The sequence below is a fragment of the Thunnus thynnus genome, chromosome 14 (assembly GCF_963924715.1).
Source record: "Thunnus thynnus chromosome 14, fThuThy2.1, whole genome shotgun sequence".
Lineage (NCBI taxonomy): Eukaryota > Metazoa > Chordata > Actinopteri > Scombriformes > Scombridae > Thunnus > Thunnus thynnus.
In genome coordinates, this window is record NC_089530.1 from 351689 (window position 1) to 365321 (window position 13633).

General features: G+C 40.7%; 2 protein-coding genes across 4 annotated transcripts in view; one reads left to right on the forward strand and one right to left on the reverse strand.

Annotated features, from left to right (window-relative positions):
- nvl (nuclear VCP like) overlaps positions 1–13633 on the forward strand; it is a 316947-nt gene that overhangs the window by 69941 nt on the left and 233373 nt on the right. The gene's annotated exons all lie outside the window — the stretch shown is intronic.
- piezo1 (piezo type mechanosensitive ion channel component 1 (Er blood group)) overlaps positions 1–13633 on the reverse strand; it is a 172399-nt gene that overhangs the window by 17758 nt on the left and 141008 nt on the right. For all 3 annotated transcript variants that reach the window (XM_067609224.1, XM_067609223.1, XM_067609225.1), the window contains exons 41-46: positions 12509–12641; positions 7363–7510; positions 6872–7024; positions 6441–6502; positions 6101–6259; positions 3814–3961 (exon numbers count right to left, since the gene is read on the reverse strand). In XM_067609224.1, coding sequence (XP_067465325.1) covers positions 3814–3961; positions 6101–6259; positions 6441–6502; positions 6872–7024; positions 7363–7510; positions 12509–12641 — 803 coding nt within the window. The remainder of the gene's footprint in view (positions 1–3813; positions 3962–6100; positions 6260–6440; positions 6503–6871; positions 7025–7362; positions 7511–12508; positions 12642–13633) is intronic.

Sequence of the window (13633 nt, forward strand, 5' to 3'; positions counted from 1 at the left end):
TACTGCACACTTTTATTACCTGCAGGATTGACAATTGTAATGCTCTGCTTTCTGGTCTCCCTAAGAAGAATATATTACAACTACAATTGCTTCAGAACTCAGCTCCATGTGTATTGACAAAGATCAGAAAGAGAGCACACATTACACCAATTTTTAAGTCTCTGCACTGGCTACCTGTCTGCTTCAGAATTGATTTCAAGATCCTTTTATTGGTTTATAAAGCTCTGAATGGTCTTAGTCCTACCTATTTATCAGATTTGCTTTTATCCTATGAACCCTCTAGAACCCTCAGGTCTTCTGGTAGTGGCCTTTTAATTATCCTTAAAGTCAGAGCAAAAACTCACAGTGAGGCATCCTTTTATTATTATGGTCCACGTCACTTCTCTATATGGAGAATGTTGATAATTTTAAAAGCAAACTTAAGACCTACCTTTTTAGTCTGGATTTTAATTGAACTTTATTTATTTTATTTATTCAACTTTTATTCATATGTTTTGGTCTGTTTTTACTACTTATAAGTATATCCTTTTATTCTATTTCTATTTTTTTTATGATTGTTCTCCTTTTTATAACCTACTTTTTCTCTCTGGTTTTACTTACCTCAACACATCCTCTCTCGTTTAGTATTTTATTATTTTTATCATTATTATTTTATCTTTATCTTTGATTTCCTTTCAGTACCCTACCTTACATTTCTGGTTTTACTCACTTTAATACATCTCTTCCTTTTTTCTGTCTTTCTTTCAGTTTTGTATTGTTATTTTATTTGGCTATTCTGAAATTTTTATCCTACTTCTGGTGTTTCCTCATTGCAAATTCATGAGAGTTATGATAGCATTTCCTCAGATCCTGTTTTTATGGAGTCCTTTATTTACATAATCATTTATTGTTTGTGTGTGGATGGGTGGGGGGGTTGTACTGTTTTTATTGTGTAAAGCACTTTGTGTTACACTGTTTTTGTATGAAAAGTGCTATATAAATAAAGTCTGATTGAAATACACAGGTACACTATGACCTGCAAACTCTTTTATCTACAATTTCATGATGATGCAGTTCTTCAAACATGGCACACAGAGGTTGTAAATGCAAATTACTCAAATCTATGGAAACAAATGTTAAACTCTTCAGTCACATTTCACCACTAGTGTGAAAGCATACTTCAATGTCCTGTACAAAGGCCTTCTCCTACTCAGTCCAGTGCAACAAACAAGGAAAAAGTCTAAGGGCATTTATTGGACTGGTGGATACTGGCAACTAAGGAACACAGAGCCAGACTGTGAAAGGACAGTTACACTGAAACAAAACAGTAACCATGATTTGAAGCTGAAGCCAATGCTTCCCCTCAAAGTCGCTCAAAGTGCAATGCCACTGATGGCTGCTAGACGCTAACTCCAAAAAATCCCTGGCTCTAAAAGTGTCAACTTCTCTCTAGAGGTACTAAGTCAATGATTTTTTTCAATGAGTCATTATGGTCTCAATTGCTAAATTTTGGCTTTCTAATTATTGCTCTGTTAATAAGATTTGAAGACATACTGTAGGCTTTGAGGTCTGCTGTCTGGGCATTGATTGACAGCTATGATTAACAGTTAGCTCACTTGCTGCTCCCCCCAGCTCTGGGACTCGTACTGAGTTGGACTATTGCAACAATATTTTGGTAAGTTTAATGTTGATTACGATGCCTGCCCCGTTGGCACAGTTTAGCTCAAGTAGCTCATAGGCTCCTCTCCTGTGGAACCATCTCCCAGTTTGAGTCCAGGAGGCAGAAACCCTCTCTACATCCAAGAGAGAGAGAGAAAGCTTAAAACTTTCCTTTTTGACAAAGCTTATAGTTAGGGATGGCTTAGGCTTGCCTTGGACCAGCCTAGTTGTGCAGCTATAGGCCTAGAGTGCCAGGGGACTTCCCATGACGCACTGAACTCCTCTCTCCTCCTCTCCCTCTCCATCTGTATTACTTCTTACTTCCTTGCCTGTTGTGGAGTGCAACAGGAGCAAGATTTAGCGGTTATTGTGGTGAATGCATGAGCCCCAGGGTTTCCGACAATGATGCAGCTGCTGTCAGGGAATCCATGGCATCCACTTGCTAAACGCTTCTTAAAAGGAGTCAGAAGACAGAGGCCTGTTACTGTCTTTAAAAGCAGCACTTCTCTTAGCCCTGACCTCAGCATAAAGAAAGAGTAAGTGATTTTTGTGCACTCTCAGTCTCTCCATCTTGTCTCATTATCAGAAATGAGAGTTCCACCATTCTGTGGCCGAATCCTGCATTTATGCCCAAAGTCACAACCATCTCCTTTAGATTCAGAGTTATTTCCTTGGAAGGATTTTTCACTCCTCCTCACAGAAATGAGATGGAAGAAATGTCACATCGCCTCTGTCCGGTGCACATGTTGTCTCAATATGTGGCACACACTACAGGCTCCAGACAGACTCAACAGCTGCTTGTGTGTTACAAAGAGCATTCCCGAGGGAAACCTCTGACACAACAGCATTTGGCTCATTGATTGTGAGGCTGTCACGCAAGCATATGTTTCAGCAGGGGTGGTACCTCTGTCTGGTATTCATGCCCACCCTGCGAGAGCTTTATCCTCCTCCACAGCTGTCCTTGGAGAAATGGCAGTGGAGGACCTCTGTATAGCGGGATTGTGGGCTTCACCTTGCCGCTTTATTAATTTTTATCTGTGTGATATGTCTGAGTTTTCCCTTAACTCATTCAGTATTGAATGTGTTTGATGACCAGCGACACACTGTCAGCTCTGGGCATGTCATGCGCACACAATCATCACTGTAGAGAGCTTGGTATGTGCATTGTGAGCTGTCACATGATTAAGCTCTCTTCTAACTTATTTGTGCAAGGCTTTGGGATTGCCACAATGTGTAATGATCATCGCTGCCTGCATATAGAACCAACAGATCCACAGAGGATGCCCTGTCCACTGTCCTCCACTCCACTTTTGCACACCTTGAAAATAACAACACCTACATCAGAATGCTATTTGTTGATTTCAGCTCAGCATTTAATACAATCTCCCCCATGAAACTGATTGGAAACATAAGTTTGCTGTATGTGTGCTTTTTTGCTGTGCACTCTCACTTACCATGTGATATCTGCCTGTACCTCGTGGCATTGTGATTCAGCAAGTTTAGTTCTACCCTGCCATGTGAGTGGAGTGTAATGCTTTTGTCCTGACCATTCAGACAGGGCTTGGAGCAGGAGAGGGCCATGGCGCAGCTTATGGTATTTTAACTTTATTGTTTACTGTGTGGTTATGGTGCTTGTGAACTTGTGTGTTAAGTGCTTATGGATTCTGGTGGTCCAACAGGGCACTGATCACATCCAACTTCACCCTTATCCCAATCTTAGCTCTTATTGAAGCCTTTATGAAATAGAATGTTGGTTACGTTTCATAACCATAGATTCCATGAGTATAGGCTTAGCCCTCTAAGCTGTGGGCCCCACCGGCTCCACCTACATCAGCTGAAGAAAAAGCTGGCTTATGTTGGAGCAGAGCTCAGGTCAGTGCAGACCTGAGAGGGGCCCGTGCTGGGCAGAGGGTGCAAAAGAAAATTTTCACGACTGCGCATGCACATAGCAACCACTGTTAGAGGGCTACACCTGTACTCATAAAATCTGGGGTTACGATACATAACTGTTTTTAATCATAAAAGACTGTTTTTCACATATTATTGTTGCAGCTGATTGTGAGGAGTTACTGCTTGTCCCTCTAAATTGTTTTTTACATTTTTTCCCCAAGTGCCATCATCCCACAAGAAGTCATTTGGTCTGCTGTTACATGACTGTACTTATACACTTCATACCTTCTCTGTCTCACGGCTGCATTTGATGATGAAAATGTTGGCATAAATGTCCTCCACACACATCCAGTTAGACAGAGACAGAGTGGTGTCAGTCCAAACCCAGTCCATCACTGCTCTCAGTTCCACCAGGAAAGGCACCAGACGAAACCTACACACACACACACACACATATACATGTATACACATATGCACTATATCTATCATAGTGTCAATATACTGTATGCTGATTCCTTACCCATTCAACTCTCACTGTGATGATATATGAAGGTATTATTGGAGCAAAACAACTGAGCACCTGTGACAGTGGAATTTGTAGTTGTAGAAAACATATATCTGTATCAGTAAATTTGAAGTCAAAGAGAAAAATGCTTTAGGAATTGCAAACCTGTAGATTTTTTTTTCTCTCGCACCTGTAGAGCCAGGGGTGGGCACTGTTCAGAGATCAGAAGACCCTTTAAGCTAATCAAAGGAGTTCATTTGAGAAGGCAGCCGGACCTTATTGGTTAATTTGGGCACCTGTTCTATCTCTTGGTGGCCGAACAGAAAAGAAAAAAAAAAACAAAACTCCAGCCTCAAATCTCCAGCTTCTATCATTACCCAACCATTCAGAGGTTCAGCTGGCACCTGATGTTTAAGGTATGTTTTCTGATATCACCCACTATTACACTTTTGTTTATACAGTAGTTTAAATATGCATGCTCGTCAGCTACATTAGTAATCAAAGTCTCTTAATTAGGTTAGCTCCTCTTGCTTCCTGAAAGGTACATTAAGCTAGCTAACAAATTACACTGTTATGTTAGTTTACACTAATTAGTCGGTGGAAGATACACTCATACTAAATTATGTGCATTGATTCCTCATATTCTCTTCTGTTTGGCCCTCTAGAAAAAATGACAGATCAGGTTGGGTCTTTGCAGGTGAGTATCATATCATGAGTATGCACTTAACATGAGAATAATCGTGTTTTCTAAGTGAGTGAACCATAGGTCATATTTATCCTGGAGCTGTGCTGTGATTGAAATTCAGTATTTTATTTTCATTTCAGGTTTGTTTTATGCAAAAATGGACAAATTATTAAATCAGGGCACAGTGGGCTTAAATGTATTGGTGCTTGTTTACTAACGCTAGCTTTGTTTTTCCAGCCATATAAGTTTTGCGATGCTGTTCGCAAGAACTGTTTATTGCACTGTTTTTCAATCCTGGTCGTGGGGCACACCCCTGCCCTGCACGTTTTAGATGTTTCCCTGCTTCACCACTCCTGATTCAAATGAATGGGTCGTCATCAGGCTTCTGCAGAGTCCGATGACGAGATGATCATTTGAATCATGTGCCAGTATTAGTAGAAGCAAGAAGAGCCAACCTAACTAAGAAACATTGGTGACCAACGTAGCTGACCAGCATGCATATTTAAACTACTGTATACACAAAAGTATAATGGTCGGTGATATCAGAAAACATACCTCAAACATCAGGTGCCAGCTCTTCTGCTGAGTCTGAATGGTCAGGTAACGACAAAGGCTGGAGATTTGAGGCTGGAGGTTTTTTTTTTTCTTTTCTGTTCGGGCACCAAGGGACAGGACAGGTGCCCAAATGAACCAATAAGGTCTGGCTGCGGGGGGGATTTCTGATCTCTGAACAGTGACTGCCCCTGGCTTTACAGGTGCACAAATCACTTTTGCTCCAATTTTCACTGACATATGTGGTGCAAAATTGAAAAACAGCATTTGAGACTCATAGCAGCAGATTCAAGCAGTTGTAGTTATTGACTTGTGTTTGTTCTAGCAAAATATCCAAGAAAAAAAATGTATTTGTGGGAAAATATTCTATAGGTGTGCAACTATCATTGCATGGATTCACATATTGATTTGTGGATGTGCAAATTTTGTCCATAACATTCATAACATTCATTATTTAATACGGGTGTGTGAATGTGTTTGGCACCATATTCACTGCAGCAACTGTAGCAAAAATGTGAGCATATGGATTCCTTAATTTGTGACCCATAGAAAAGGATTTGTGCACCTGCAATGAAGAATTGAACTATTGTGTTGTGTTTGTGGGAGAGAAAAAAAATCTACAGGTTTGCAGTTGTCACAGGTGCTCAGTTGTTTTGTTCCAATAATACCTTTATAATGATAGATCAATATATATATATATATATATATATATATATATACACACACATATACATATATGTGTGTGTGTATATATATATGTGTGTATGTATATGTAAACACATCTTTGGAACATTTTTGGCAGGATCTGCAGGATTACTTTGTGTCCATACCCTTGAAAGAGAAACAGGTTGAGGTGGTTGTATTTCTTGGTGAGGAAGTTACCAAGAATACGAGTGGGGTATCCACAGCGGATCTGATAGGCTGACAGGCCAAAGTAAATACACTTGACAAAGTACCAGAGCTGGGCCACAAAGTTCTGATTGAACATCCTAAACAGAGAGAAATAGAGAAGGCAGATTAAACGTATTAAGTCTAATTTGCAGCAGTATTCTGAAGATTACTAAAATGTGTGGTATAGTTCTCTCAGAGTGATGAATCTTGAATCCAATATTTTACCAAGACAGCCCAAAGTGCAAGTCACAGAGTCTGCAATTTATAATTTGACTTCACCTTTCAGTGACAGCAGGCAGGATGAAGAACATCCACAAGTGGATCCCAAACACAAGGATCACCTAGAGACAAGGAACGTCAGAGGGAGGATAGCAAAGATGCAAGGAAAAACGAAAATTATCCAATACTTAAAATGCAGAAAGATGATGTTATAAAAATGAAGAGCAAGGCAATACTAAACATGTCATCCTAACAAATGTTGCAGGCCACACACCACAGTTTTCACCTGTACACATTAGTTCCCCATTTGGGCACTAATAAAGTCACATGATGTTACAAATTAAACTTATTATTTTGCAAGGAATGCTGAAACATAGGTGCAAACAAAACAACTGACAGAAAGCCACAGTCCTCCCCCTCCTGACTTCTTCAAAGGGACAAACAGGAAACCAGACAGACAGATGCGTGAATAATCTGAGGGTGAACTGAACCTGAAAAATGAGTTTTCCCAGGACGGCTTTGCGCAGGTACAAGGCTCTATCGATGATCATGGTGCTGAATTGGATGAGCAGCATAACCAGGAAGGCCTCAGGAACCTGGTCCTCTGACAGGGTGGAGGCTATATCAGCTGCTGCACTGTGTTTCTGAAGGAGAGTAACACATGTCAGGAGGGATTTTCTCTATTAACTGATTAAAACATTATGTTTAAAGTATGGCATGTTTAGCTATTATATTTGATAATGTAAATAACATACTTGTCATGCCTTCCACTTTGCAATCAAAGAGACTGCAAAGTTGGCTAAGAAAGCCTGCTCAATTTTAATAGCATATCAGGTTTTTGTGGTTTTCAATTTGATTTTGTTTTAATTTTGAAAATACATTTCAATTTTATTTTAATAATTAAATTTGATTTCTTTTCATAGTATCCTCTGTTTTAATTGATAATCAGTAAATAATTACAAAACTTCCATCCATCACTCACCCCAAAAGCCCAAAAGCCAAAGACAATGATGATGAAATCGATGACATCAGTCAGGAACATGAGTGCATAGACATCGGTGGCAGCCCTATACTCAGCATGGACAATATCCCTGAAGAAACCCTGAGCCGGACTGTAAACACTCTGAACACTGCAGAGGAAAAATTGATTACATTTCAGTAATGCATTACACAGTTTTTAAATTCCTCCTAGAATGAACTACTTTTTGAATAAATGATTGATCATTTAGTCATTAAACCTGCAGTGCGGAACTTTTACATATAAATGAACGTTCGTTACATTGTGTTTACTGATAATGTTTTTGCTGCTCTCAACTCAGTTAATTTTGCTATATGGATGTGGATAATTACCCGCTGTATATTTAAACTTAGGCTAGTTCTGCTCAAGCACTCTTAGCGCTCTCCTTTTGGCAACTTTTCTCTAATCCCACAGTTATTAGTTATTTTAGCTCAGCAGTTAGCTTAACACCTAACTTGGCTAAAAAGCTAGCAATGGCTTCTCTCTCTCTCTCTCCCTCTCCTGCTCTCTCTTGCTCAGTGTGTCATATGTTTAGCTATTCCTCCTCCTCCTTTAGTGATAATGGTACGCGTAATATATGTTGTTTATTTGCAGTGTTGGAGGCAAAGCTCCAAAGGACTTAGCCTAGCTCCTACTCCTCTGGTAGCTCCCAAGCAGCAGGAAAGCCAGGGTGGCTGGATGACTGTCCAAAGGAAGCATAGCCCTAAGCAAAAGCCCATGGTTCACCACCAACCAGTTCACGTTTCTAACAGGTTTTTCCCACTCAGTGACACACTCCCTGAGAAACCAACTCTAATTACTGGTAGGTCCACAGTGAGAAGCGTGAAGTTAATGATATTAGTGACCATAGTCAAATGCATTCCTGAGGCCAGAGCAGGTGACACAGTATCAAATTTAAAACTGCTGGCAAAGGATAAGCATAAATACAGTACGATTGTTATTCATGTCAGCGGGAATGACTCCCGATTCCACCAATCAGAGGTCACTAAAATCAATGTTGAATTGGTGTGTACATATGCAAAGACAATGTTGGACTCCATAGTTTTCTCTGGGACCATGCCTAATCTGACCAGTGATGACATGTATAGCTGCGTGTCATCGTTCAACCACTGGCTGTCGGGGTGGTGTCCAGCAAATGATGTGGGCTTCATAGACAGTTGACGGACTATCTGGGGAAGACCTGGTCTGATTAGGAGATACGGCATACATCCCACCTTGGAAGGAGCTGCTCTCATATCTACAAATATGGCAGAGTTTATTAGTAGACCAAAACCATGATGACCCAGAGTTGAGACCAGGAGGCAGAACTGTAGTCCTACATGCTTCTCTGTATTTCCACTTTCACTTATGCACCCAAAAGCCCACAGTTTGTGTGTGTCTGTCCCCCGACCACTTAAATCAATTAAATCTAAAGTAAACAGAAGAGGATTAATTCATAAAAATCAAGTAAAAATTAACACCACCACTGCAATATCACAACAAAATAGGAAAATTAAATGTGGACTTTTAAACATTAGGTCTCTGTCATCTAAAGCCATATTGGTAAACAATCTAATATCATATTATCATATTGATTTATTTTGTCTTCCTGAAACCTGGCTGTGTCATGAAGAATATGTTAGCCTAAATGAATCCACTCCTCCCAGTCACATTAATACTCACATTCCTTGAGACACCGGCCGAGGAGGTGGAGTTGCAGCCATTTTCAACTCAAGCCTTATTATCAACCCTAGACCTACACTTAATTATAACTCATTCTAAAGCCTTGTTCTTAGTCTCTCACACTCAACCTGGAAAACTTTGCAGCCAATTCTATTTGTATATGGCTTTAATAATAGCTTTTCCACAAAACCCTATTTTATCAGACCATTACTCAATAACGTTTGAATCCCCATTACTAGACTACACGTCATAAGACAAAAATGTCTTCACTAGATCTGATAGTGCTCTAGTGAAATTTAAGGAAGCAATTCCATCAGTATTGAATTCAATGCCATGTCTTAATACTACAGAGGACTCTAATGCTAATTTTAGTCACTCCCAAATTGATAATCTTGTTGACAGTGCCACGGGCTCATTGCTAATAACACTCAACTCCATCGCCCCTTAAAAAAGGAAGGTGATAAAACATATGGGTTTGCCCCATGGTATAACTCCCAAACCCGTAAATTAAAGCAAACATCGTGAAAATTTGAAAGGATTTGGCGTTCCACCAAACTGGAAGAATCTCGGTTAGTCTGGCAAGATAGTCTTAAAACATATAGGAAGGCCCTCTGTAATGCCAGAGCCGCCTATCAATCAATCAATCAATCAATCTTTATTTATATAGCGCCATATCACAACAGAAGTCATCTCAAGGCACTTTTCACATAGAGCAGGTCAAGACCGTACTCTTTAATTTACAGAGACCCAACAGTTCCCCCATGAGCAAGCACTTGGCGACAGCGGTAAGGAAAAACTCCCCTTTAACGGGTAGAAACCTCAAGCAGACCCCGGCTCTTGGTGGGCGGCCATCTGCTTTGACCGGTTGGGTTGAGAGAGAGAAAGAGAGAGGGAAAGGGGGAGGGGGGACAGAAGAAAAACAATGACAACAACAAACAACAACAAGCACAAGCAGCAACAGCCAGGGAAGGATGCCATCAGGACTGTGAAGGACCGCGAAGGTTCGGCCCGGGAGTCAGGTTTTTCTGTGAGATGAGAAAGCACAAAAAACTCCGGGGAAGAAGAAAAGTTAGTGACATGCATTGATGTTACATGAATGCATACAGATGGAGAGGAGGAGGAGGAGAGAGGAGCTCAGTGCATCATGGGAAGTCCCCCAGTAGTCTAGGCCTATAGCAGCATAACTAAGGGCTGATCCAAGGCGAGCCTGGTCGGCCCTAACTATAAGCTTTATCAAAAAGGAAAGTTTTAAGCCTACTCTTAAACATAGAGAGGGTGTCTGCGCCCCGGACTGAATCCGGTAGATGGTTCCATAGAAGAGGAGCCTGATAGCTGAAGGCTCTGCCTCCCATTCTACTTTTAAAGACTGTAGGGACCACCAGTAAGCCTGCATACTGGGAGCGCAGTGTTCTAGTGGGATAATACGGTATTATGAGCTCTTCAAGATATGATGGTGCCTGACCATTAAGGGCTTTGTAAGTTAGGAGAAGGATTTTAAATTCTATTCTAGATTTTACAGGAAGCCAATGTAGTGAAGCTAAAATGGGAGAAATGTGATCTCTTTTTCTAGTTTTAGTCAATACACGTGCAGCTGCGTTCTGGACCAGCTGGAGAGTCTTTAGAGACTTGTTAGGGCAGCCTGATAATAAGGAATTGCAATAATCCAGCCTAGAAGTAACAAATGCGTGAACTAGTTTTATTCATCATTAATAAAGAAGAATAAAAACAGCCCTAGGTTCCTTTTCAGCACTTTGGCCAGGCTGACAGAGTCATAACTCTATTGATCCATGTATTTATCCCCAAACATAGGAACCTTAGAAACAGCTTAAAACCAGATATATATGTAGACTGTTTTTCTCCAATTGACCTTCCTGGACTAACTTCAATGATTTCCTCATCTAAACCATCAACCTGTTTCTTATACCCCATCCCAACTAGACTGCTTAAGGAAGTCTTACCCTTAGTTAGCACTTCTTTACTAGATATGATCAATCTGTCTTTAGTAACAGGCTAACAGGCTTGGACCAAAGCTGTTCACCTTATATATGCTTCCTTTAGGTAATATTCTTAAACACTCCATAAATTTGCATTGCTATGCACATGATACCCAATTGTATTTATCAGTGAAGCCAGATGAAGCCAATCAGTTAATGAAACTCCAAGCATGCCTTAAGGACATAATGAACTGTAGTATTCTGCTACTAAACTCAGACACCCTCTCTACATTTAAGTGTAGGCTTTAAACTTTCCTTTTTGATAAAGCTTATAGTTAGGGCCAGCTTGCCTTGGATCAGCCCTTAGTTATGCTGCTATAGACCTAGACTGCTGGGGGACTCCATGTGATGCACTGAGCTCCTCTCTTCTCCTCCTCCTCTCCATCTATATGCATTCATGTACCATTACTGCATGTTACTAACTTGCCCTCTTCCCCAGAGTTGTTCTGCTTTCTCATCTTGCAGGAAACTCCAGAATCCAAACTGTGGGCCTTGGCTGCGGAAATGGTGCAGGGATGGTGGCATGGTCCTGTGGGTGTCCTATCTTGACACCTTCTCTGGCTATTATTGCTATTATTATTACTAGTCATATTTCTATTGTTATTGTTGTTATTGATATTATTGTTGTTATTATGCTTCTCTGTGTCTCTCTTCCTCCTCTCCCCCTCCCTCCCTCTTTCTCTCTCAACCCAACCGGTCAAGACAGATGGCTGCCCACCTGCTTGAGGTTTCTTCCCATTAAAGGGGGGGGGTTTCCTTGCCACTGTCGCCAAGTGCTTGCTCATGGGGGAATTGTTGGGTCTCTCTAAATTAAGTACGGTAAATTGAGTACGGTCTTGACCTGCTCTATGTGAAAAGATAACTTTTGTTATGATATAGAAATAAAATTGAATTGAAACTGAATGTTTAAGCCCTTGCCAAACAAGTTCACACAATGCTGATTAAGCCTATCACCGTCAGATAAATCTCTCTGTATTTAACAGTATACAGAGTTTTTAAAACTCATGTCGGGCACAACATTCCCACACTGGCTGTTTGGCCATTAATTGTGCAGCTCTTTTAGACTTTCCAGATATTATCAGACTGAATGGATCAAATTCTGATAGCGAAACAAGTCATTTCATGGGGGTTGTGTGATGTCCAAAAATTGTTATCCACTGTTTTACAGCTGCAACAGTGGGTTATGGCCAGTGGTGTATGGGCATACTGGGAAACATGTCCCAGTATCCCAAAAACATCCCACATGTGTAATGTTTTTTGGCCTGTGGACTGTCAAAACATATCCATTTTTATCGGCCCTATCTGTGTGCCTGTCATTTGGGGTGCGCATGGGAGCATGCTGCATGCTTGTGTCAGCTTGTGTTAATATATGAAATATATTGATAAATGTTCTCACAGGAGCACTCAGAGGACTTCTGCATATAATGACACAGTAGCCGCAATACCCTACTCACCCAGAGATGAAGACATGTTTTATCTTGTGTCCCACAGCCAGCAGTCTCTGACTGGCTGCCTCTCTCCTCCTGCCTTTCTGCTTCTTCTTTATTGCTTCTTCACTGGAATCTGCAGTCTCAGCTGTGGGTTCAGCTGGAAGTCAGAACCAGAACCAAGGAGGGATTCAACAGAATTAGAACCACAGAGAAATCAAAAATAGGGCTTTCAGTCTTTCCAGTAACATATTTTCTCTCTGTTTACCACACTACTTTAGTGTATTTTGGTCCAATTGACACATCAGCAAAGAGACAACCAAGAGAAAATACCAGAGCGGAACCCAGAAACAATAAAATTTACTACAGTTAACGGCAGGATTTACTGCCAAGATTCCCAAAATAACATTGGTATTCAGAAAAACCAAATATAGTCATGTTATGAATATTACATGCTGTCATTGTCAGCTGCAGGAATTCTGCCTGTGTATCCACAACAGCAAATATTTCAGACAACTCCCACTCTGGAATGAGAGAGAGTGGCTGCACCAGAGATGGGCTCCTGAATACATTGCAAACTTGGACCTAAAAGTGGGACATTTTGCAAAATAACCTTCAAATAATCTTCAGAAAAGACTTTAAAGAAGTAACAGCATTAATCAGCAAGAACAGAAGAGGAAATGTAATCTTTTCTATATATATTTTAAATCAAAACATCTAGCTAGCTGTCTACTGCTAACTGCTACCTGCCACTGTTACTAACATTCCAAAAGAGAAACTGCACTGAGGAAGCGAACAGAAGAGTTATTTTGTGAAGACAAGAGAAATTAAGGGGTCCTTGTTGGTGGTATTCTCTCTCTCTCTCTCCATGAACTGGTGTGAAGGTGGCGCGACCAATGTTTGCAAGGGAAATATGTCTATGATCATCAGTTTCTTTTGGACATTTGTAACAAAGACTTTTGCTACAGTAAATACTGGTTGGGAGAGCTAAATCAGCTGAATGTGCCTGGTTTGCTACACCCAGTTGACCCAAAGGCCATGGACCATGACCTTGCCTGGAGCAGCACCGGAAAGGAAACATCGAAAGCGGTACGACAGGATGCAGAAGCGGAGCAAGCGCGGAGGAGTGCAAACTAGGCTAAATGTTAACTC